Source organism: Rhipicephalus microplus, chromosome 5 (assembly GCF_043290135.1).
Source record: "Rhipicephalus microplus isolate Deutch F79 chromosome 5, USDA_Rmic, whole genome shotgun sequence".
NCBI lineage: Eukaryota > Metazoa > Arthropoda > Arachnida > Ixodida > Ixodidae > Rhipicephalus > Rhipicephalus microplus.
The window spans coordinates 59,182,330-59,207,501 of NC_134704.1; the positions used below are offsets into that span (position 1 = coordinate 59,182,330).

At 43.4% G+C, this 25,172-nt stretch overlaps 1 protein-coding gene across 10 annotated transcripts in view; it reads left to right on the forward strand.

The window, feature by feature from the left end:
• Positions 1–16,887, forward strand: part of LOC119174494 (uncharacterized) — a 38,526-nt gene extending 21,639 nt beyond the window's left edge. For 9 of the 10 annotated variants that reach the window (XM_075895539.1, XM_037425417.2, XM_037425419.2 and 6 more), the window contains 8 exons: positions 2,044–2,101; positions 4,117–4,178; positions 6,772–6,934; positions 7,422–7,548; positions 10,930–10,986; positions 12,063–12,139; positions 12,520–12,646; positions 15,342–16,887. In XM_075895539.1, the coding sequence (XP_075751654.1) occupies positions 2,044–2,101; positions 4,117–4,178; positions 6,772–6,934; positions 7,422–7,548; positions 10,930–10,986; positions 12,063–12,139; positions 12,520–12,646; positions 15,342–15,383 (713 nt within the window). In that variant the 3' untranslated portion in view covers positions 15,384–16,887. The remainder of the gene's footprint in view (positions 1–2,043; positions 2,102–4,116; positions 4,179–6,771; positions 6,935–7,421; positions 7,549–10,929; positions 10,987–12,062; positions 12,140–12,519; positions 12,647–15,341) is intronic. The other variant, XM_075895541.1, reaches the window with a different exon arrangement.
• The last annotated feature ends 8,285 nt before the right edge of the window (positions 16,888–25,172 follow it).

Here is a 25,172-nt window from a genome sequence, read left to right on the forward strand (position 1 = left end):
AAGACACTAAAGGCAAATAATGCCCTACATTACAGGGATAGACTAATAGTTGAGAAAGCCTCTAAGGATGTTATTATACTGAAGTCATCGAGTGATTAAGAAACCAAGGTATATTTGGTGCGTGACCTCAAACTCTATTGGAGTGTTCTAGTGCTGGTCTACGGACATGGCATCTGAGTATAATCCTGTTACTAAAATGCACCATGATTTACAATAAAAGCTACTTTGCAGCACGTTGTAAGGCATGATGAAATGCTACTTATATATTTCTATGTGATTCCTGGAAAAAAAGAACTTTTGGAAGTTACTCTTGACACGGATGATGGCGACTAGAGTTAAATTTTCATTGAGCTATGTGCTGTTTGCAGAATTGTGTTTTAGTAGGTTTTTTTTGTTGGATAGTGTTGGTACGAATTTACTTGCTCGTGTAACTCATTCTATTGGCAAGTAAGTGAAACTGCCTCACCCGTAAGCTTGTGCGAATAGTGAATTTTTGGTTCGGAGAGAATTTGAAGCAAATAGTGATTTTGGTCAAATAATTTCGAATAGAATTTGAATAGTATATATGTATCGTGTTATGTAAAGACTAATGGGCATATTTGTCATGGCCTAACTAACCTGCACAGTATAGTCTTGAAATTGAGACAAGTCCTTTGCAAATATCAACTTGGAATGGTAGCAAGATTTCACTTTTGGTAGAATGGTAGTGACAGCCTGTAAATTATGTTACGTTCTAAAATTGGCTGTACTTATAGCATATAAGTTGATATAAAGAAAAAAAGTCAATCAATGTGAGGATAACATCTTCATTTAACTTTGAAGTGGAGCTTTGTGGCACTGCAGATTTTTCGTGGATATGTGTTTTCGTGTCTTAGTCGTGGCCTCCAGTACAGTGAAACCATCTTTACAGGGTATTACATCCGAACTAATGTGCGATTATTTGTTTGTTTTGAATAGTTCAAAATTTTCAACAATTTAAGTTTAAATTGAAGTGAAATCAAATAATGCATTACTAATTCAGATATTCGAAGCATTGGAATAGTCGCACAGTCCTACACATCTGTCATGTTGCAGGTTGCTGCTGTGTCGTCCTTTTGCGTGTTTTGCAAGGAAATGCATTGTGGCTGTAGGATAGTGATAAGTGGTGACATGTAAGCTGTGGTACAACTCCCTGTATGGAAGCGGGCAATTTGGATTCTGCCACAGGCCCTCAACACGTGATTTTTTTATATGGCGAATATTTTATTGGCACTAGACAAGTCTTCGAGCGTTTAGGGGTGGTATCTTAACCGCCCTTGTCTACCTAGTGTTTTTTTTTGTTTTTTGTTTTGTCCTCTTGAAACTTATTTTGAAGGGGCGCTGCAATACTTTTTGAGCACAGTCAGAAAACACTGCTGGCCGATAGTTGAGGCTCCCCAGAACGTGTGAGCCAAATATTATGGTGTACCGTACGACCTGGAATATACAATAAGTTTTCAAAGTCTGCTAAAAATTGCTTTCTCTTTTCTGGACAAATGATGCTGTATACCTGGAAATTGTTGCCTCACATGTCCAATTATCAGGCCATTGCCCGATTTGAGCGCAGCGCGCTCAGGAGTTACTGGGGCAGCCAGAAGAGGTCGCGACCTGTCCACTCGTGTACCCGCCAACTCACTGAAAACTCGCGTGTACAAAGGGAAAAAAAATAAAGAAAAAGAGGCACAATGTCACGAGGCACGCATTACGTGCCTTGTTCCCTTGTGCCAATCCTCCCTGCTTAGCTTCCAGTGCTTTCGTCGGGACATGAGACGAGGTGTGGCAGTTGCACCGCGCGACAAATCTTTGTAAGCCTGCTCGTACTGGATGGACTCCAAATGTTCTTGCGGTAGTCATTTTGTGATGCAATAAGCTCCTTTGCTGAATTCATTTTATGTGTATTTTTAAAGGTGTTGCAGGGCCCCTTTAAAGCTCTTGTATTCCTTCTAGCCAATGTGTTGCACATTTGTTTTCACATATTATGTTCGGTTGTCTTATGGATGTTTTTTTCATTGTCGGTTTCAACAGGGGAAAGGAACTACTGGAGCAGGGATGAAGAATGTGCTGACCCTGCAGACTGCTCCAAGTTAGTGAACTTCACTTGTTTCCCATTCATATCATTTATCGCTTTTTTAATGCCTTAGATTTGCATTTTCTGACACCTTCTTTTAAGTCATGTTTGATGTTGCATATAAACAAAACTTTAACGAGTATAAGGTGCTAAACTGTATTCAGTAAGGATAACATATCAATAGAAGCCACTATTGTATAAATTCACCATGACTGGAATATAAAGAAAAAATGGAACAGTACGTGCAGAAGCTGGTGTGTCTGCATAAAACATTTCACTCGGACAGTTTTGCATTTGCTACTGTATTGTTAGATTGTCAGTAAGTATAAAGGGGAAAAGGGGACTGTCATTTCCACTTTGACTGTTTTTCACAAAGTCGTGCATTAACTACTTGATTTCACTGACATTGTGTACTGAAAAACCTAGCTGAAGGCAATACAATTTCTTTTCCACTATAACCTGTAATTATCGTGGCTGTTCACTGCCCACTGTGTAAAAAACTGAACCGTAATGCGCAGTATTTTCTCAAGCCTGGAAACTTGATATTTCGACATTTTCAGAATGGTACTAACCAGATTTATATGGCAGGCTGATTTCGCAGCACTAAGACATCGCTGGGAAAGTGTGTATTGTAGAATTGGTCAATGTATGAAACCAAGAGCCACATCCGAGGGATTAAGAGCAGCTGACTGTCATTGGCGTGTGCAGTGACATTGCCATCGCAAGAGGCAAGCTCATTTTATAGCTAGCCCGCTTGCTAGCCCACACAGCTGCATTTCATGCTTGACTAAGGTCTTTCTGCATCAGAACTTGTTTCCAGCAAAGGGAAAATGGCGCGTGCTCATATCAAAAGAAAGTTATTTCGCCCGCTGAAGACAGCTACGTCATGTCTATTCTGTGTGCCTGAAACCTGTGCCCGTGAGTGGTGCAAACAGAGGGAAATCATCAGCTGCACATGTCCAGCGGGAAATGTTTCTACGAGCCCAAAATGAAAAAATGTCCGAATCTTGATGATTTAACTTGCAGGCATTTTCAAGCGATTCCGTGTTGACTGAGCTTGTCAAGGTAACTACCCTGTGAATCGGCACACGAACTAACTGAATCACTTAAGAAAAGGAACTTCTTGCAGAATAATTATTTTTCCGCAAGGGTGACTTGCGTCTATCTTTTTTTCTTATCAAAACATTGGGTTCGTGTTTCAGTCAATCTCAAGTAGGGTATCGGTTGATGCCGCGCTTTGCACTTTTTCACTCCTCTGGTCAGCGCAGTGATCGAGCTGCTTGTTCTAAAATAGAGCCATGATGCGATGACAGCCATTAGCATTTACGATAGGTCAATATTCACAAAAAGAATTGGATTCACGTGCATCATTTTGAAGCACTACAATTTGATTTTCAACAATGGAACCATTGTAATTTTTTGCCAGAAGTTCGAATATCTTGAAGAATAATAGTTGCTGTTAATTCAATTGCAAATACTACTAGAAAATATTCAATAGTTCAAATATTTGCTTAGCCCTATTGAAATGTAATTTGATAGTTAGCTTTTTCATAACTGATTGTTATACATCTACCATCAACTGCTAGTTTAAATCAGCAGTGTCAGAAACTAGAACATGTTTTTATGTATTCAAAGTTCTCTTAAAAGTTAAATAATAGAAGTTAGTGTCATGTACAAACTGTATGGTAGGCTAACAGACAGGGCATTTAACATTACAAAAAAAACTGTTGAAAAAGTAGTAATATTAGTGTTATTTGGTTATTGTTTGTTCAAGTTTGTTTATTCTTCTTTTTCTGACCTGTTGTAAGAGTTTCAATGAGCAAAAAAAAAAATTATGACTGCTGGTTGCCCAAAAACAACTGCTAAAATCTTTTGCCATTATAGATTGATTACACTAGTAAACATTGCAGTTATGTGTACATATGCTTTATACAGAATAGGTTAGTCCTGTATTTGTAGCTAATAGAATAAGTAAAAGCTACACTAGTTGTTATTTGAAATTTTTAATTTTTTCTTTTCCTGACTTGCAGGCATGGGCTAACACTGGAAAAACAGTGGGATGCCTTGCAGACTTGTGTCCATGATGGGTCTGGTCAGTATGCACTTGTTCCTTATTCTCAGAAGTATGTGCTGCAATGAGAAGAAATTGCACTTTTCTTTTTTTTTAACAATATATTTGGTCTCATTCATTCGAACTGGAGCTTCCAGCAAGAATATCAGCGTATAGTTCACTATTATTTCACATGTGCTTACCAAGGTCATTATACTTATAATTGCAGCTAAAAGGTGACTGCACCACTGGCACCATTAATTTTATATGCCAGTTGATTTACTGCTCCACTATTGAAGAGCCTATTGAGGCGTACTTGCAAAGAAATAGTGCTAGGAATAATCTCCTGTTTTTATTAGTACTCCTTTCTCACCCTTTAGAGTGCTGTCTTTTTTTTTTAGTTCAGTTGTTTTTTACAGTGGTGTGATAGGTGCGCCCGGTTTGTCGCAATACGCAAAGATTTGTCGCACGCTGAAATTGCATTCTCTCTTTTCTTGTTCTGACGAAAGCGCTGGAAGTTCAACGGGGAAGGATGGCACAGGGAAAGAAATTACGTCCCGTGCGCCTCGTGACCTTGAGCACTTCTCTTTTTTTCTTTTTTTCTTTTTTGTCCTTCGAATGTGCGGCGTTAGAGCGGTTGCGTGTGTGCAAGTCGCGGCTTCCTGCGGTGACCCCAGTAATCACCGAGTGCCGTGCTCAAATCAGCTAATGGCTGATGCGATGGCTGATGCAATGGCTGGGACGAGTGATTTTTGAGCTTGTAGTGTGGTTTGTCAAGAGAAGTGAAAGCAATATTCTATCGCTGACTTTGAGTGTTTCTTATGAATAGCAGGCTGCTTGCTGTGCTATGTGACGCCCAAACATCGGCCACCTTGAAAGCACCTTTTCACTTCCCCGTGGCAGCCACAGGTGACCTTATTCACCGATTGCACGCTTGAGAGCAGCGTTATATAAGTGCACCCACGGCCCGTCGCACGGCTTCTTTTGAAATTTCGCAGGCTTTCTTTACATGAAGTAAAAAAAAAAGCACAAGATGTATTGTACTGGAAACAATGCAGTCGGTGGTTTTTGAAAGTGCTCTACAGCTCAGTGTTGATATTTTGGGTTTTAAGCCAAGAATTTAAAAGTTAGGTTATTAAAGATAACAATTATTTAGTTGAAAAAAAAAATTAAAAAAAAATAATTTGAGTACCTGTAGACTAGTGCAAATAGTATACGTTTGGTTTCAATTCGCCTCTGAAGTGCCTTTCATTTTTCAATGTTCCGGCTTAAGTTATGCGGGACACCCTGTATGATGCCCATTGCAATTAAAGGGACTCTGAAATTATTTTTGAAATTTTGTGAGCATTTCCACCAGAAATTAAGCGACTCACCCTATACCAAGGTAGCTGTGGGCAGTTCTAGTTACACCTTCCTTCATACCACTGCCTTCTGCCTTGCCTCCTCAACTCATTGCACAGCCAGGCGCCGCTGGCGACTGCAGTGTACTTGATGAATCGAGCTCCTTTGAGTATGTCTCTGAGCATGCCGAGTGCGTGCTGTCTGGCAACAGATAAAGCGCTGGCGGGATTTACATTTGCCCTGCCAGGTGCTGCCACATTACCAGCTGTTTTTATTTTATTCTCCTGTACGGGGACACTCTACGAAGGCATGCGGACAAATAAAAAGTATAGTGGAACCCCTTTATAAGAGACACTGATATAAGAGGCACCAGTGTGCCTACAATAAAATGCAGTTAAATCGAAAAATGCATTCGTATTACCCTGCTTATAAGAAACAGCTCATATAAAAGACAAGAAAGGCTGCCCAGAGCATGCCTCTTATAAAGGAATTCACCTGTATTTGAAAATGATTGCCAATAAGCGTAAAGTGAGGCGATGGTGTCGTCCAAGTTGAAATTACAGCTGCAGATATTCTGGCGTTGATTGGATAACAAGAGCCTGACGCTCACTGCGCTGATGAGCTGAAGCTACTCCGCTTGCCAGATGCCTTACAAGCGCTACACAATGTCGCAGCTTTGGAAGTCACCAGTTTCTAGATTTATGGCACACTGTTCAGCGAGTGCGATTTAGGGTATCCGAGAAGAGAAACCTTGAGATAAACACTGTCGCACAGCTCAGGTTAACATGGAGCATATTGTAATACGGGCAGATGACTCTTGCTTCCCACCGGTAGTTTAGTTTCGTGGGCGGAAAACGTCCAATCAGATAGGTCGCCGGTGCTACATAACGAAAAATTATCTGATGTTGGGAATACAAAGACAGTCAAAAACCCTTTCAGCTGAGCCACTGCAATATGTAGGAAATGGCATGTTTAAAGTCTTGTAAAAAATTACACAATTGACTCGTAGAGCTTAAATTCATCTGTAAATGAATCTTAGTACAAATTGCTCTACCATATAAATGCATTTATACAGAATCGTCAAAACTATTATAGGTCCGTTAAAGCTACTACTGTAGCAACTGATGACTTGAAAAGTGAGGGCCCATGACATCATGTCGGACGTGGGCATTATACAACACCATGCATTGTGGCACCTAGGCACTGGAGGTTTGGCTTATAATTTCTTTCTAAGTACTGTCCTATTTCGGGAGGTCGGAACTTAACATGTGACTCTTATGCTTCATTTTTGCAGAAGCAATATTTCTTCAAGTGCTGAACAGGCGGGTGAAAGTGGAGGACATTCTCTACTCGTTGCTGATTGGCCGGCCAATCATCGTGGTGGGGAGGTCCCTCAGTGCGCACGAGGTTGCCGCCAGTGCCAAGGTTCTCGCTCTCTTTGCACCCCGGCGGTTCGGGTCAGTTGATGGATCATTTCTTGCTCTAATCAAGGGCAACGTTTGTCAGTGCCATTGCAGGTGAACAGAGAGCTAACACACAAGCCCAAGCTAATGTGAGGGATCGGTGTCACAAATTATGTGCAGTGTTAATTTTACCAACAAGAGAGCACTTATAATGTAGAGAGTTGTTTCAATGTAAATTAATTCAGAGCCACGATTTTCAAAACACAAAACTACTTCTTGGTTATGTCTTTTGCACCCTCTGTCACGTTGGAAATTTGGATTTATCTGTTATCGAAACGGTGACCTGGTACCTTCTTTGATAATTAGGTGGAGCTGTGGGCCCTCCCTTACAACCTTCATTGTGTGCGCAGCTACGGGTTCTGTGGAAATTTGCCAGACAAAAGAAATTTATGGGAAATAAAAAATATTCATGTTTTTGCTACATTGTGGTTCATAATTTCTGCCATCATTTGATGCTCCTTTGTACGGTCTTGTTATGCAGCGAATTCCTGTGGTTTGAGGACCAGAGATTTGACTCCCTGGACAGCTCATGCCTGAACTCGGCAGCGGTGATAGGGTATGTTGATGAGCATCGAACCAAAGACTTTGGCCTGCCGTCTTCAGTCAGGGTGAGCGAAATGGCTTATTGCGCAATACCTATGACTTCAATTAAGTAGGGAATCAGAGACCATGCTAGAAAAACGTGGCTTAGAAATACTCTATACTGTAAATATAGTTTTTTAAAATTTTCTTTCTATAATCCTGTCATTATTACAAGCCTCTTTTTCATGAATGTTTGTCATCGGTGAATGTTATAGTTGTTTATTTATGACAAGTCATTTGATCCCAGGTATATCGATCTCGAATACATAGAAATATTTGCTATGTTGAACAGTTGATAAATCCCCTGTGATTTTCCGTGCAAAAGTATGGGACTGTTGTGCACGATATAGAACTCCCACCAAGCGTGACATCTGATATATCGAACGCTGCACTGGGCCGAAGCCCACAAAGTGCATTTATTCTGACAAAGACTGATCATTTTTTGGCCGCGTTTAACAAGTTTGGATCTCTCGTCAAGCGCAGGTGACATAAAGATTGTGTAATTCGTTGGTTGCGTCGTGCTTTTTGTGAGTGCACCAGCACGTGATGCACAATATGTCATAGGTTGTAATGCATTAACACATCGTTTTTCAAGGGGTGCAGTTGCCGAGGGCACTGAAATCGGATGTGAATGCAAAGTGACTCGGCGGCATCTTTGCAATGTTCACACTCCCTTCCTTGCATGCTTCCTTCCTTATTCGCGCACGATGGCATGTGGGTCCGAAAGGCATAGCCTTCGAGACTGGAAACCTTATGATCTATATCTGGCTTTCTTGGTTATAAAAGACACATTTCCGAGGCTGCGCTTTTTCTTGCTTTCTGCTTGCTACTACCTACAAAGCCCTTAGTGCTGTCGACATCTGTTTGGCAACAGCGTTGCAACTTGCATCTTGTCAAATTCAATAGTTCTCGCTTCAATCCTGGTGAATCTTCTTTTGGGAGTGGAACCAAACATTGCATCGCATGTAGTGATAAAAATGATGACTGGTGTTTGGAACGACGTCCAGCAAAGCAGTGTCATGTGCAGTTTCCTCATAGGCTTTGGCGACAGGTGACGACTCTGGTTGCGCTGTCAGAGCTGACAACGACATGCAGTGCCTCAGTGAATTTCGCGATTTGTTAGCATTTCCGGGCGACACATTGGACTGGAGTACAGAAAGAAACTTTGTCGGTGCAGATGATGAGGTCAATGTTTTTGGCTGCATCAGTGTTAATATCATGGCTGGCGTTGACAGTGCCACGGAAATGGTCTCGTGGGATTTTAAACATTCTATTGCAGCTGCTAAAGAACATTTTACCACGCTACAGAGCTTGCATTGGCGTCATCGTTAATCAGTTTTGTAGCCTAAGGTGCTGAATCGGCTTACTTTTGAAGCTTCAGTGCTCGAATAATGAGGATGACTTCATAAACTTGACGGCATGCAAGAGGAAAGACGTCTATGGGCCTTTCTCGTGCAAATTGAACTGTGGTAACTTTCAAAAGAAGAAGTTGCCACGTAAACTGGGAACGAATTGTCATATTGTTGCTTATTACGATTTCTCAAAGCGGCTTCAAGAGTTACAATGCATTAATTCAAGGCTTACAATTGCATTATTTATTTAGAATTATCAATATTGCGATCCCCTTCAAGTTCGATATATCCAAAATTGACTGTACCCATGTTCCTCAGTGTAAAGGAAAATACAGTCAACTGCCGATTTTTCGGACCCCCTAGGGAGTGAAAAACCGTCCGAAAATTCGGACAGTCCGAAAAAATGAATGCAGGCAAAAAAAACACATTATTTTACTGATAATTTTTAATGCAAGCAAAAAAAGCGCATTATTTTGCTAATATTCTTCCATGCAAGCAAAAAACACATTATTTCATTGATATTTCTCGGATCAAGAGGGTCAAGGTCGAAGTACCAGACTTCCGGAACTTTGCCAAAGCATCAGTGGGGTGGCTCTGAAAAGAGCCGTTAAAAAAATGCATGCAGCCGACAGCGGGTGCCGTCAGGGCAGCCGGTGTTAGAGCTGTAGTGGCTTGAAAAACTTGATTCTTGTTTGAACGGCGTTCCGCTTGCATGTGATCACATTCGCCTCGATCTGAGCAAGGGTCATGTCATCACTGTACACCGATGACAGCGTCATCGGTGCTCGCATCAATTTGGCGGTCGTAGGTGATGCAGGTGTTGGTTTCTCTTTTTCGACATCGGAGTCATCTGAATCCGCTATAACCTGACTGACCATTTCGTCGTCGGTTGGCTCGGCGCAGAAGTCGAGCTCGTTGTCAGCGTCGACGAACTGCTGAAAAGTTACTTCCGTGGGTATGTAAGCACCAGCAGAGCGGAGGTCGTTGATAATACCGTTCATGATATTATCATGTTCTTCTCCATCGTTTACCGATGGTACTATTTTCCGCGCATCGATGCCATCGGCGAGGACGACGAAGGCAGAATGGGGGCCATTACAGGCAAGCGAAATTCTCTCGATGTGAACAAAAGAATTTGCTGACGAGCGTCGAAGCACCTATGCTTAGCGTTGCAGAGCACACTTCACACGATCGCACAACCACGCACTAGGCTAGCCAAACACCATGTGGGCTGCGTAAACAAAACGGCACGGCGGCAGGCGACGGTGCCTCAGGTACTCCGGAAGTGGCGCTGGTAAACATTCAAAATAGCTAGTGTGGCCAGACCAAGTCGGTGTGTGACGGTTAGTTCTAGTTCGAAATGGTGAAACGCTTCGTGAAAGCCCTGCGTGGGAAGCCAGAGTGGCACGCACGAGCACAAGCGCTAAAGCAAAAGGAACTTTATTGGCGCCAAAAAATTTCCGGGTGGATAGTTTTTATTATGAGTGAAGCACCCTTGCACGATAAACACAGCCAGTGTTAGGAATCTCGGAGGCCATGTGTGTTTCTCCGCTAACGATCAACGAGTTCAAGCAACAGATGCCGCCACAGTAGACCGGCATGCTCATTTATCCGATCGTAATCGCGTGTGACGCAGTTGTGGTGTTTGAGGTCAGTGGTGGTTTCCGACGTTCCGTCACGTCAAAAGTCCAGAAAATTGGACACTGGGGGGTTCGAGTGTCCGAAATTTCAGACTTCCTTATACATTGGTTCTATGGGGCTCGTGGCGGTGTCGCGAAGGTGTCCGAATAATCGGGCATGTCTGAAAATTCGAGTGTCCGAAAAATCGGCAGTTGACTGTATACCCTTCTTGAAGTTTAATGTAAGAAACTGTGCGTGCAATTTTGTTTGTGTTCCAAAACTTATCTGTGCTTTGTTGCAGGGGTATTTCATTTTCAATGAAATGTTAATTGCAATACATACTTGTACAATATGTATTCTACATTCTGATAACCAATGATTATATTGACATGCTTTTCCTGCTTGCTTCCTTTTCTTTGTTTGTTTTGTTTTCAGAAAAAAGCTTCTGTGCTCAATGTTGAGATGAGTGACTTTACTGGCCCGTGTTATGGTGTGAGTGGCTTCTGATCTTCCAAGCATGTGGCTGAGATATCGTTCTTCCCTGCCAGGTTTGAGATAGTATTGAGAAAAAGAAAGGGGGGGGTCTTGCAGCAACAATTGTCTGCCTTAGCAAAAGTTCGGAATTGCGTTTTGTTACTCTTAATGTTGAACTGCAGACCTAAATGTTCCCTATTCCGACAACGCGCTGCAAGAATGTCTGCAAATGGGAAATTATCTGTCTAAACTGAGATGCTTGTTGGCTTCTGCTGATATTAAGCCCTTTGAAGAAAGGGTTGTCATAACAGATGCATGTAGGCCTTGTGTCAATAGGTGTACTAGGCGGTGGTTATTGATTATGCCTACTTTTTCTGTACTGAACTGTTTTTTTAGATGCAAAGCAGCTCTTTGACTAGCCTGTGTAATGCCGTTCGTCCGTGTCTTCGTGCCAACGCGCTGCACCGCGTTCCCCCCGTAGCAGTTGTTTGAAAGATGCCAAGTAGGTCAAGTCGCAGCTGCGCGTAAACATCACTCTCTCCCTCACCCGCAGCAGCGGCCAGCTTCTCCCAACACACCTAGGTGGTGTTGCTCCTCCGCCCGCTCGCAACACACTTCTCTTTCACTGCCCGCAACGCTCAACCGCATATCGAGTGAATCACTCTTTCAGCTCGTTTATCTGCGATGAAACTTATGCGAAACCAAATCTGCCTCCTGTGTCTTTGCATTTCAAAAAAAATTTGCTCGAGTAAAAGCTACACCGAGTTTCGCTTCAAACCGATCTTCCAGCACCCGCGTCGACACCGGTTTCAGCCGGGTCAACGGCCTGTGCACCACTGCTGCTTCGCATCCCATCATGGTTCCCTTTGGGGAGATGGTCGATAATGTTTATTTATTTATTTATTCGATTAAACATACTGTGGACCAATATTTTGGTCTCACGTACATGCAACTATGCATACAACGGTAATAATTTAGTAATACAGTTGAGTGGATTGATGCTTAGCGTCATATGCATTGTATCATGTATTCTGAAAGTGCTGGTTCAATAAGTTTTGTACATGTATAAAATATTGATACTTCTGGCAATGTAGGGTGTACTCCTTAAGCAGACAAGCCAAAGGATACGACTGCTTGAAGAAAATGAAGCTCTACTGGCTGTGATCTCAAGGTACTTTGCTCCACTCATCATTGAAGTTGCAAACGCCCTCAATATTGTTTGTGCTGAGCTTAGAGGCTGACATATTGTTGTTTTTGGTAATGTTGAAGGGTAATCTACTGATACAGCTGAACTGACCTTTTTTCTCTTGGAAACATCTTTATAGAAATAATAGATGCAGGCAGAATAAAAGTTCACCACTGTACTTCATTTTCAATGCATATTAAAAAGGATGCTAGATAGTCTAAGGTAATCTGCAGTACTAGTTATGTCCTTGGCAGTACTACTGCTTTTAGAAACTAAACCATATATACATACTGATTTGTCTACCAGTAGAGATAGTCATTGTAAAACATGTGTTTGCTCTTTTTTTTATTTTTGTTCGCATCCAGCGTGCTAGCAGACATTGAGTATGTGGCTCACATGTGGGTCCAGTTGACGGCCAGTGCCCGAAAAACGGAATCCAAGGCGTTCGCCAAGCAGAAGGAGCTCACAAACTGTGACATGGCCATACTCAAGGTTTGTAGAAATTCGTACCGAATAGTCCGTTAGTGTAGCTTAAATTTTATACAGACTATTAAGAGTGAGGAATGAGTAAAATTATGTCGGAACAGTGAAACCCGTGCATTGTTGCCACGTGTCAGTGCGTCCATTGCACACGAAGAGAATCAGTTATTTTTGCACTCTTGAGACACTGGCTCAATTCCCAGCCATGGCAGCTGCAATTTGATTGTAGTGAAATGCTAAAGTGCACGAGTACTTTAAATTGAGGTGCACATTAAACAATCCAAGGCGATAAACATTAGTAATGAGCCCACTAGAGTGTACCTTTTAATCATATTTACAGTTCTGGCTCATGAAACCTCGGAATTTAATTTTGTTAGTTGTTGTACCTTAGACCATTCAACCAATAACCAACTCACTGCAAAGTTCTGCTGGTAGTTTACCCTTTATTTTTTAAGATTAATCTCGTATACAGAAGGTGGCACTATATTTTCTAGGTTTACGGTGAACCGTTGTTTACTAACATACATGCATCAGTTCTTGCTTTTCCCATTCTCTGTGGCATGACTGCGTTGAGGCTTGCCTTATCAGCCAAAGCAGCATGTCCATACTACAGGCAGCATTTTAACGGTAGTTTCAAACCTGACTATCTGGAATTTTATATGAGAAGCCACCCCAAGCCAATAATAAATCATTTTTTGCACGGCTTTAGGGAAATGCAGCTCTGCTGCTTCACCTGTAGTAGTGCCAGTTTTATTGTCTTCTTGGTGGTCGCAAAGGAGTCGGCGGTTGCGCCCGTCACGGTGGTTTAGTGGTTTTGGTGCTCAACTGCAAACCGCCTAGGCAGCATCGTTGATGGAAGCGAAAATGCTTGAGACCCGTGTGCTTAGATTTAGGTTCACGTTAAACAGCCCCAGGTGGTCAAAATTTCCAGCGCGCTCTACTGTGGCGTATCTCGTATCATGGTTTTGGAATGCTAGACCCGCACTGAAATACACAGAGTTGACCCAACTTGTGGGCTCCTGCATGCCTCAGCTCGAATTCTTATGTGTGTGTGTATGTGTGTGTGTGTTTTTTCAAAGCATAAATGCAAACCTTTTTACTGTGAACCGGAATGTCAAGAGGCTTTTTGGAAATCTAAACATACAATCTGCAAGCCTCAGCCACAATTTCTCTGACTGTTTCGTTTTCTGCTTAATATTTTACAGCATGCTGCTGTTGGTGGCCATTTGCCATCTTGTTTGTTTACGATTTTCATTGTATACATTGCATACGGGCATGCCTTACTGAGCAGTTTCATGGCGTGCCATATTTTTCATTCACACAGTTGCTTCTCCCTGTGTAAAAGCAGTGTAGAAGCTTCAAAAGTTTTGTAGTACTTCACATTTATATATCTCGTATGCTTTGTGTTTTCTATTTTATAAACATGATTGCAGTGACGCATCGTTTACAAGAGCACAACTAATTATGAATTTGTTTTCTTGTTCCGTGACACACAGTGCCTTTTATGCTGCATTTGTCGATTCATAAGGTTTGTAAAAGTGACATTGAAGCGTTCGCATATGTGTGTCCAGAAGTAGTAGTGTCTCTGCCACGCGACCATTTCATTTTGTCTTGACATTCGCTGTTGAGCTCTACCAGCTGAGATACTGCCTCACCAAGCTGTCAATATTAATTGCCGTAGCTGCTCAAATTGAATTGAAAGCTTTGTGTGTGACTATGTTAGGTTCATTTGGCTCATTTACCTCTACACTGGTGTTACAAACTACCTGCCATGGTGGTCTAGTGGCCAAAGTGCTCGGCTGCCGCAATTTGATTATTGTGGGGTTACAACAAAGCTTTATATGGCCGAAGTGTTTCCTTGCATGTGCAAAAAGCCCTGCTACTGGTATGGGCCGGTCTGGTTTTCTAAATATTGTACCGGTTAAATATGTTCTGAATTGCTTTGTTTTATTTTTCCCGCAGGACATGGGTTTATGGAATTAGCTTGATAAGTGTCTGTACAGACTCTTGGTTTATGGAATTAGCTTGATAAGTGTCTGTACAGACTCTGTGCTGAACCGTTTGAAAAAGAATTCTGTAGACATATAGTTTGCTAAATTGTATTTTTCAAGATGCTGAACATCTGTAATTACACCTGGTATGTCTCAAAAACTGAGACAGCAGTATTTGTAAATAAATAACATTAAGACATATTGCTATCATGTTAACTGCTTTGCCCTTCCGGAGGAACAGAGTTTTTTTTTTTAATCTGGGGACAAATTTCTGTCCTGACCAACTTTTAAATCTACCCACCCTCCCCCTTCCCTATGCCCCGCGTCACGCCACTGCTGAAGGTGGAACCATCGGCGCGCCGCCGTCGGCAATTTTAGTATGTACCAGCGCACTGGTCTACTGTGAATTCATCTCCGACTCTCTCTTTGGAATGTGCAGACTTGTGCTGTCATTTCACTATGGGAACAAATTTGTTTCAGAAAGAGTGGAAAAAGTTGCTCCGCGTCTGCAATTGCAATTCAGCATAGCTGAGGATAGAATTGAGGGACTCATCGCCTAATCTTCATTATTTCTTCATTGTTTCTCTTCATTTTTGGTAGCCTCATTTAATGAAGGCACTTCATTTGAAATCGCTGTTTATTGTGTCTGACTTGCAGTGAATTCTTGGGAGTGCAGTCCAAGTTTTAACATGACTTTATTCCTTTTTTTTTCGCAGCATTACGAGAAGCTGATGAGCGATGGTCACACAAAGAAATGATTGTCACATGTTTCACATTCCGCCAACGAGCACCTGTGTATAGTATAGACGGGCAATACAGACTGTGATACCAGCTACACCTAAAGAAGTAAAAGAAAATTGTACGCCGACACTTGTACAAGAAACCACCAAATGCCTCATTAAAACTACTGTAGGGACATCTGGCACCGTTCTTGAAACCACCACAACTTTTGCTGACCAAAGCGAAATAAATTTGTACGCTTCATTGTTGTAACGCATACGAGGGCTAGAAACAAGGAATCTCACTTTTAGATATTATTGGGAAGTGAAATGAAAGCTCTGTCACATTTTCTGGGACAAATGTGATGCAAATTTTGGCAAAATATTCTTTAAAATTGTGAGATCGGTCTACAGTTTCTCAATTTTTTTATTTGACATCGTTATGATTAACGGTGCTCTGGTAGAAAAAAATAATCGTAAAAGGATGCATGATTAACAGCTCATTGAAGCAGTTCTTCTCATTCTTCTATATATGTGCAGACATTAGGTCTTATTCAATGTAACCATTGTGCATGCTCAACAAGCAATTAAAAGGACAGTGTGCTGTTGTCCTGACCACAACACGCATCCTAATCACTGAGATATACTCATGGCTTTAATTCTATAACCCCGAACATCCCTACATTTTTCAAACCCATAGTTCTTTCTTATAGGTAAAAAAATGACGACATACCAGCGGAGCATACATGAGGCGTTCTTTACTTTTTCTGTGGCTGTGCTTTTTGTTTGTAACTACATCATCTTTATTTATTATGTTTTTCAAGACTTGTGCCTACCCGGCATTGAGAAATGTATTTATTTCAGTGTGTTTTATTGTGCCTGTTCTCGAGAATCACCTTTGAAGTTGTGTGATACTCGCATCCGAACAATATACCGTATGTACCAGCAGTACAGCCACATTTGCACTTGTTGAACTGTAGACCTAAGTATTCTTTCAAACTTAATACGGCTTAGCCTTGAAAATATATTTTTTAATCTATGCAACGCGCTTGATGCATCAAATCAAGCTTTTTCTTTTTTATGCACCTTATGGTATATTCAAAAGATGATGGTTTTAAATGCAAATTTTCATGCACTTCATGGTATATTCAAGAGATGGTGGTTTTGAATACGAATTGCAGTGTCCCTTTCTAATGGTTCCTATACCACGCATAAATATGTCTGGCCATATCTGTGTTCACAGAGAAAACATCAGGAAACAAGAAAGTTCTGCTGTCTTGCAGGTCTTCCAACAGGCAGAGCAATTGCCTGCATCTTCTTTTGTTTACAGCTGCTGTAGCACAGCTTATGTTTTATTCATCTGTTAACTTGGGCCTCTGCTGGAAACGTCCTTATGGCACCAGCAGTCGTGGCAGCTTAATCTTTGTACGTACAACAGTTCCACACATTTCTGTTACAGCAAATGTTCTTATATGCACGGTTTAGCTTGTGAATAGTGCTTGTGCATGAACTTCGTTGAATAAATAATTGTTTTAGCTTTTTATTTCCCCTGCTCAATAATTTTGCGAGCTGTTCTTACATATGAGTAAGAAGCACAGCTCTCAGTCAGCAGTGCTACGACATTTCTGGGACTGTCCCGACATTTACTGTTGTCCAGTGGATATATGCAGTGTTGCAATGTTCATAAACTGTCCCGCCGCCTAGCGGAATTCAGGAGTGGATGATCAGTAGGCAGACCCTTTCTTATTAGGTTGTACTCAGTGTTAATGCATTACCAAGAAATGAACACAAACCACTGTATGTTTCGTGCATTAGTGAATATACCGAACTGTCTATGGCGCGATAAATCTGGTTCATTCTCGCGAGACGCGAAGTTTTCCTGAAAATACATGGTGACTCGTGCTCTCGATACACATGTAAGCCTCATGAGATTTTATGAAGCAGCATAGTATAGTCAAATGTTATCGTCTGACCTTTGCAGTTGAAACTCGCCTTGTTTTACATGCGGATATCATTTGTCAGTGCTTTAGTATGAATTCATCCCATAACATTCATTGTACATGGAAAGTAGCACAGGCTCGTGATTCGCGCTTCCAAACCTTGGCGTACGCTGCCGCTGCGCTGCTTGTTTTTAAATGTTTGTAGATAGATGGCAGCACACTGTAAACGATTCCTTTCTTGCTGGGTATTGGAGCGAAATGTTCTCAATGACGTGTTGGTGTTGCGAGTGGTAAAGGATGCGTTGTTGATGCTATCAAAGTCGTTCAGCAGAGAGAATTCCTCAGATTATTTTCAGCAGTGGTGTTCAAACAAACCGTCTTTGACGTCGGGGATTTTCACTGGACGTAGATGGTTGTCAACGCACTGAGAGTGACAGCGACAATGAACGATCAGCTGCTCGTTCACGAGCAGCGAGTTGCAGTTCACGTCCCGTCGTGCATTAATGTTTTTTTCACGCTCGTAAGTCTAGTGATTATTTGAAGGCGGTCCGTCTGATGTCATCGGAATCATTTTGAAAATGTCCTACTGCGGCGCGTGTTCTTGTGCATAAGTAGGGCACTGTTATTGATAATATTTTTGTTATTGTATAATATCCTTCAGCAAGCTCAAAATAAAAGCACGGATTTTCTTGCGCATTGGATGCAGCCCAATTACAGTGAATATAACAAAGCGCCACATGCCGCCAACACGCTCAAGCTCGACCAGCAAATTGATATGGTTAGAGCAATGAAATATGCAATGAAATATACAGCATATACAGTAACTCTAGTCTTGGAAAGCACGGCGCGCCTCCTATAGGCCATGACAGTGCCTTCTCTAGGGTGTTGCAATAGCATCGCAAGATTTTCTGCAGCCACGTTGGATAGGATAATGTTATCGTCTGATGTTTGTCGTTTGAACTGGCCTTGCTTTACGTGCATACAGCATTCGTCAGTGCTTTTGTAGTGAATAATGATAATATTTCATGTACGTGGAAAGAAGCGCAGGCTCGCGATTTGCTTTGGCAAACCTTGACCAACGCTGTGCCGCTTGGTTTTTACGTTCATTGATAGGTGGCAGCACACTGCGGGCGTTTCGCGAGGAGGTTGTACTAAAAAGTTTTAGTATAATCTCCTTGGCGATTCGCGTCTTGCTGGGCGTCAGAGGCATAGAGTGACATAGTAAACGTTTACTATGTTACTCTGTGCCAGAGGCTCGAATAGTTCTCCGCGCCCATGAGGCGTTCAAAAAAGGATTGGCACCACCAAGTAGACAGTACCAGGGCAGGCCCGATCCAGGTCTTGAGGGCGACTTTAACATCGAGGAGATCAGAAGAACCTTGCATGATCTCAACGGCAGGTTGGCCCCTGGCCCGGACGGTATATCAAACAAGGCCCTTCGTAACCTTGATGACGATTCAATTGAAACCCTGAAGGATATGATCAATGCAGCATGGAAAGAAGGCAGGGTGCCAGAGCAGTGGAAGCTGGCCAGCATGATCCTTATTCCTAAGCCAGGAAAGCCCCCTAACTTGGACAACTTGAGGCCAATATCCTTGACATCATGTATCGGCAAGGTTGCAGAACGTGCCATACTGCACAGGATAAACAAGTACTTGGAAGATAACGACATATATACACACAATATGGTTGGATTCAGGGCAGGGCTATCCACACAAGATGCATTGAAGGTTATGAAACACCAGGTCATCGACAATGAAACCAGAGACGTGAGAGCCATTCTGTGCCTAGATCTAGAAAAAGCGTTTGACAACATCCACCACTCATTCATACTCGAAGCGATTTCCAAGCTTGGTCTGGGGAAAGCTTTCTATGACTATGTATGGTCCTTTCTTACAGATCGGAAAGCTGTGATGAAGATTGCAGATATCGAGACGGCAGCAATCGAACTAGAAGCAAGGGGCAGTGATTTCACCAATGCTGTTCAACATTGCCATGATTGGACTGTCAAAGAAATTATCGAGCATTGAAAGATTGAAGCACAGCATCTACGCAGATTACATTACCATCTGGTGCACAGGTGGAAGCGAGGGGAAGATTGAGAGCGCTCTGCAAGAGGCGATTGACACCGTAGAAGAGTACCTTCTTCCTTCCGGGCTTAAGTGCTCCTCGAGTAAGTCAGAACTTTTACTGTATCGGACTGCACGCCGGGGACCGAAGCTCAGGGGATGGAAGCCGTTAAACCAGATAGACATCCACCTCTGTACAAATCAAGGGGATGCCATCCAGAGGGTCGACTCCATCAAAGTCCTGGGCATGCTGATAGAGTCTACCGGTGCCAACAGCAAATCTATAGCCAAGTTAACTTGGAAAACAGACAGTGCAGTTCACCTCATACGCAGAGTGGCCAACAAAAGAAATGGGATCAAGGAAGACAACCTCATCAGGTTGATGCATGCGTTTGTTGTAAGCCACTTCACGTACGAGGCAGCAATGCACAACTGGTCAAAAGCAGAGTCCGAGGCACTGAATGTGCTCCTCAGGAAAGTTATCAAGAAGGTCCTGGGCCTACCCATACATACCAGCACCGAGCGTCTGCTTGAGCTTGGCATTCACAACACGCTCGAGGAAATAGCAGAAGCCCAAGAGAGAGCACAGTTTGCAAGGTTATCTACAACAAGGTCGGGGAGAATGATCCTGCAGGAGCTGGGCCAACACCCAATGGCAATCAGACGCAATTACAATGATATCCCCGAAAACATCCGGGAGAATATCACGGTGTCTCCTATACCAAGAAACATGCATCCAGAATACAACGTCGGAAGAAGAGTAGCGAGGGCCAGGACTAAACTTCGACAAGTCTCAAACGAGGAACGAGGGGTCGTATTTGTTGACGCGGCTTCCTACGCCAATGGGATTTTCCGATGGAGGCGGAAATGTTGTAGGCCCGTGTGCTCAGATTTGGGCGCACGTTAAAGAAATCCAGGTGGTCGAAATTTCCGGAGCCCTCCACTACGGCGTCTCTCATAATCATATGGTGTTTTTGGGACGTTAAACCCCGCAATCAATCAATCAACGCCAATGAGACAGCGTTTGTGGCAGTGGTGGTCGATGAGGCTGGCCATGTCGTCAACTCGGCGACGGTCAGGACGAAAGACCCAATCATTGCGGAACAGGTGGCCATCGCCTTAGCACTCAAGATGGATAACATTGAAGTCGTCTACAGTGATTCCATGGCAGCACTACGGTCGTTCGCCAAGGGGACAAACGCTGAGAATATTGCAAGGCAAGAACATAACGCATCATCTTCTGAGTTGGTTCCCAGCTCACCTTGGGCAATAAACGATTCCCCTCCCAATCACAATGAAGCAGCACACGAGGTGGCGCGAGAACTCTCCAACCGCGCCTCCCCGGGGATGCGTTCTACCGGTGAAGGAGATAACCGGGAAATTCTTACAACATATAACGAGCTCACTAAACATTTCTACCTGTCTAGAAGGATTTTCCCTCCACCTCACAAAAATCTAACCCGGCCCCAAGCACTTACATTAAGGCTTTTGCAAACGCGGACGTAGCCTACTTTGAAAATGTTACACATCATGTACCCTGACCTATACCAAAGTAATATTTGTCCACATTGTGGGGAAATAGCTTCATTAGAACACATGCTCTAGAAGTGCACCAAATTCGCTCATTTATCGAACATCACCTCTGCCAGATGGGAGGCGGCAATGCGCAGCTCGTCCTTGGCAGATCAGCTCTGGGCTGTCTACCAAGCCCGCGAGGCGGCTGAGGAGCTTGGCATCTCTGTCCCCACGTGGGAGCTGCCCACAACACAGTGATCTGTGTTTTGGAGGACCAAATAGAAGTTTATCCAATCCAATCCATGAGGCGTTGGCCTAGATAAACGTGGAGAGTCAGTGACGTGTTCATGTTGTGCGTGGTGAGAGAGAAAATAAACGTTTGTACTGTCGGTAACTAAAGTGGGTGGGGCCCTTCGCCCGGAGCGCCACTAGATATAGGGGCTCGCCGGGCCTGGTCCTGGGTGGCCAATTGGTTTTCCAGGGCCTGAGTGACGCGTGGTTGGTGTTATCGAAGTCGTTCGGAGGAGAGAATTCCTCGCATTCCAGTGGTGTTCAAAGAAGCCGTCTTTACGTCGAGAATTTTTCACTGGACGTAGATCGCACTGAGAGCGACAGAGAGGATGAACGATCAGCTGCTGATTCACGAGCAGCGATCGAGTGGCACTTCACGCCCCCACGTGCGTTAATGTTTTTTTCACGCTCGTAAGTCAATTTGGTTGTATTCATTATATGATATTCTTCAGCGAGCTCAAAGTAAAAGCCACAGGTCGCGGGTTCGAATCCCAGCTGCGGCGGCTGCATTTCCGATGGAGGCGGTAATGTTGTAGGCCCGTGTGCTCAGATTTGGGCGCACGTTAAAGAACCCCAGGTGGTCGAAATTTCCGGAGCCCTCCACTACGGCGTCTCTCATAATCATATGGTGGTTTTGGGACGTTAAACCCCACATATCAATCAAAGTAAAAAGCATAGTTTTCCTTGTGCATTGCATGTAGCCCAATCACAGTAGGTATTGCGGAGCGCCGCATGCCGTCAACACGTTCGAGCTCGACCAGCGAAGCGAAATGGTTAGAGCAGTGAAATATATGCCGTTACGACGTAGGCGTTCTGTGGTTACGACTACACTACACGCTATAACTTCTCCTGATCTTTACCGTTGCAATTTAAACGATGTTTTTGTTCGACAAATTTTCACAATTTTGACGTTACGAATATCGTACGCGTGTGTTTCGATATTCTTGTTGTGATCGCGCTGATGGAACCTGCAACATCCGAGTGCAGCGAATTGCGCACTGTTAGAGTCTGATCATGGCTGTGACACAAGACGCTACTTAATGCGAAGTTAAATGCTTGCGTTTCGTTGAAGAAGCAACTGCATGGTACTTACAGCGCAAGTAGTGACGACGGCGTAATGTGTTAGCAAACCATCGGCACGTTAAACATTCGGTCCCGTGGAGCCGCGACGTAGCGCTACTCGCTACTGGCTCACTACTGCGGCAAATCAAATCCGTCAGGCAGGCTCGGCACCAAATTATCTCGGAGTGTCGTTCAGTTCATGCGTCAATTCGAGTTCACTCAGTTTCCTGTAGCACGCGCAGGATTACACAAGGCGTCGTTGACGCATGCTTGATCAGCTGACACATCCACCCTACGCACTGCGGCAAGAAAAAAGGTAGCGAACATTTAGCCATTCCTATGGTTTGGGAAGGGACTCTGGTCCGATATACTCTCATTCGACGATCAAGAGTTAATCCGGTGAAAGCGGCGCGGGGCGTACGTTCGTGCGTCCTATCTTCCTTTGCGAGTTCATGGGTTGATCATTTTCCCGCAGCCATCTTGGATTGTACGATGCGCCATAGCCCGTGGTAGAGTGTACTAGAAGTGTACCCGTGGACATTGCGAAATCATTTGACCGCACTTTTCGCATTGCACAGATTGCCTTTGCAGGCATGGGATGTACGTCATAGGCATGTCGTAGGTAAATACTTGTAGATGTGTTGGCGGCATTATTTAACGGAACGTCAGCGGCGAATGTCGGAAGAATATGCATTTACTTTGTCCGACATATGCACTTAAAATTATTATGGGTGCACAGCTAGGTCGCATGATTAGCACATGTGCGCATACACATCATGATTCAGTTTTTTTGCTGCGGCCTCTGCCGCCACAAGAGACTTAAAGAACTCAAGTTTTGAAAATGCTCCAGAAAATTCAGAGCGCAGGGAAGCTATTTCTGGTGTGTTCATCTCGTGTACCGGCCATTTGGGCACGTCCTCACCATTGTCCAGCCTATAAGCAGTGGGCTACTGCTTATTGGCTGGACAATGGTGAGCAGCGTGCCCACTGCATCTGGTTCTAGCGCAACGTCATTTCGAAGTCGCGGGGCTTTCACAACTCGCGACACAAATGTGCGGGGTGGAATGCGCTTTGACGCAACTAACGCCGCGCATAAAATCTTTATCTCTACAGTGACCGTGGTAGCCCTCGCGTTGTCGATGTGCAATCCGTGCATCGTTCTCAAGTCCGGTATACATGTATTGATGCAGGGACACACTTGACATGTTTACGTACTCTGTTACTGTACGTTTTTTTCGTTTTCTTACGCTGAGGGTGTGTTGTGCTGGTTCTGTGCATAGACGTGTGCGGTCGAGGGCGCGATGAGTCCGTGGCTCGCCGCTTTCTCGATAAGGTAAATGCGTTAATGGAGAGTGCAAAACAGCCGCATGCGCATCACACAAAGTGGAGAGTGAATATTTCTCGCAATTATCAGACACCTAGATATCCACTTATTTGTGGATTTAATGCGCAAAAGCTTTTATGTGATCCGAGCGCGAATAAAAGCAAGCAGACTGTGATAGTCCCTGTATTCCAATTGTCAGACTTATTCGATCTATCTGTTTTGCCAAAAAAAAAAAATGTTTGAATGAAACGTCGTAACAACATTAGGTCAACACCTCGACATTTTCGAAGTATGCCTTGGATTTGCTTCATTTTCAATATTTTCTCCGTCGGTATGTGACACGCCATGTAAGTGCCAGTGTTGCACAAGGAATGTAAGTCATGCTGAATTTGTGGTGCATAAATATAGGTAGCGAAATTCATTCTTCGCAGAACTCGTATCATTTACAATTGTTTATTGATCTAAATCAAAGTGTTATGTCTCTGAACTGTAGTACCTCTGCCCTATAGCGTTTGTATATGATGTTCTGACAACCCGGTTTGGGCTGCCACCAGAGCATTCTAATGGGAACATGGGGTTACACAACGACAAGTGCAAAATGTGAATGGTTGTGCATGATATGCTCCACGTGACCACCTACTGGGAGGTGGTCTCTCAGACCTAATTGAGTGCAAGGTGGTGTTGTAAGTAATGACCGTAGCATGTGTTTGTGTGGTGTAATGGGATCACGCTTCCACTGCAGAAAGGCACGTCCTTCAAGATTGGCTTTTCTTACTCCGGAGGAGGGGTCGGTAATTTTATTCGAACAATGCTCCACCGCGGTGGTCTAGTGGCTACGGTCTAGAGGTAAGGATCGAATTCCGGCTGCGGCGGCTGTATTTTAGATGGATGTGAAAATGCTGCAGGCCCGTGTGCTAAAGAACCCCAAGTGGTCAAAATTTCGAGATTCCTCGACTACGGCGTCTCTGGTTTTGGGAAGTTAAACCCCCACATATCAATCAATCATCAGTGTTCTTCGAACATCAACTAGCATGTTATAAAATATTTTTCAGGCCGTACCGCAGAGGCTCAACGGTGCTTACGGTTGAGCTTTGATCGAGGTCCAGCTCCTCTACGCAATAAAAATGAGACGTCTGGACCCTCTGCTCTCCGCTTTTGTGTTGTTAAAGAATGCGGCCATCACTTTTCGTAGATTGAGTGTGGCCTCCTATAAATATATATGAAGGAACTCGATCGCAAGAAGGTGTCATCGGGATGGTTATAACCTTGGTGGTTATTGCGCGGCGTCTCATAGCTCTGCGTCTTTTATAGGAATTTCTCATAGTGTTCTTGTGCTAATTGTGAATTAATATACGCGATTTGGACGCCGACATTTCGCGCGATAACCGGTGGTGTTAGGAAATTATGCGTCGAGATGTCCCAGTTTCGAGATCACATTGAGTGTTTCTCGCCAAGATAATCATAAACGGGCCGATGAATATTGGCGCTCAGTGTTTATTCTGCTATCGTATATCTTCGGGCGCAGGCGTCGATGCACAGCTACTAGAACTTCTTGTTGGGCTAGGTGGTTTACTCTGGCGAAAGATGAAGGAGGTAATCCACGTAGACGAAAAAAAAAAAAGATGAA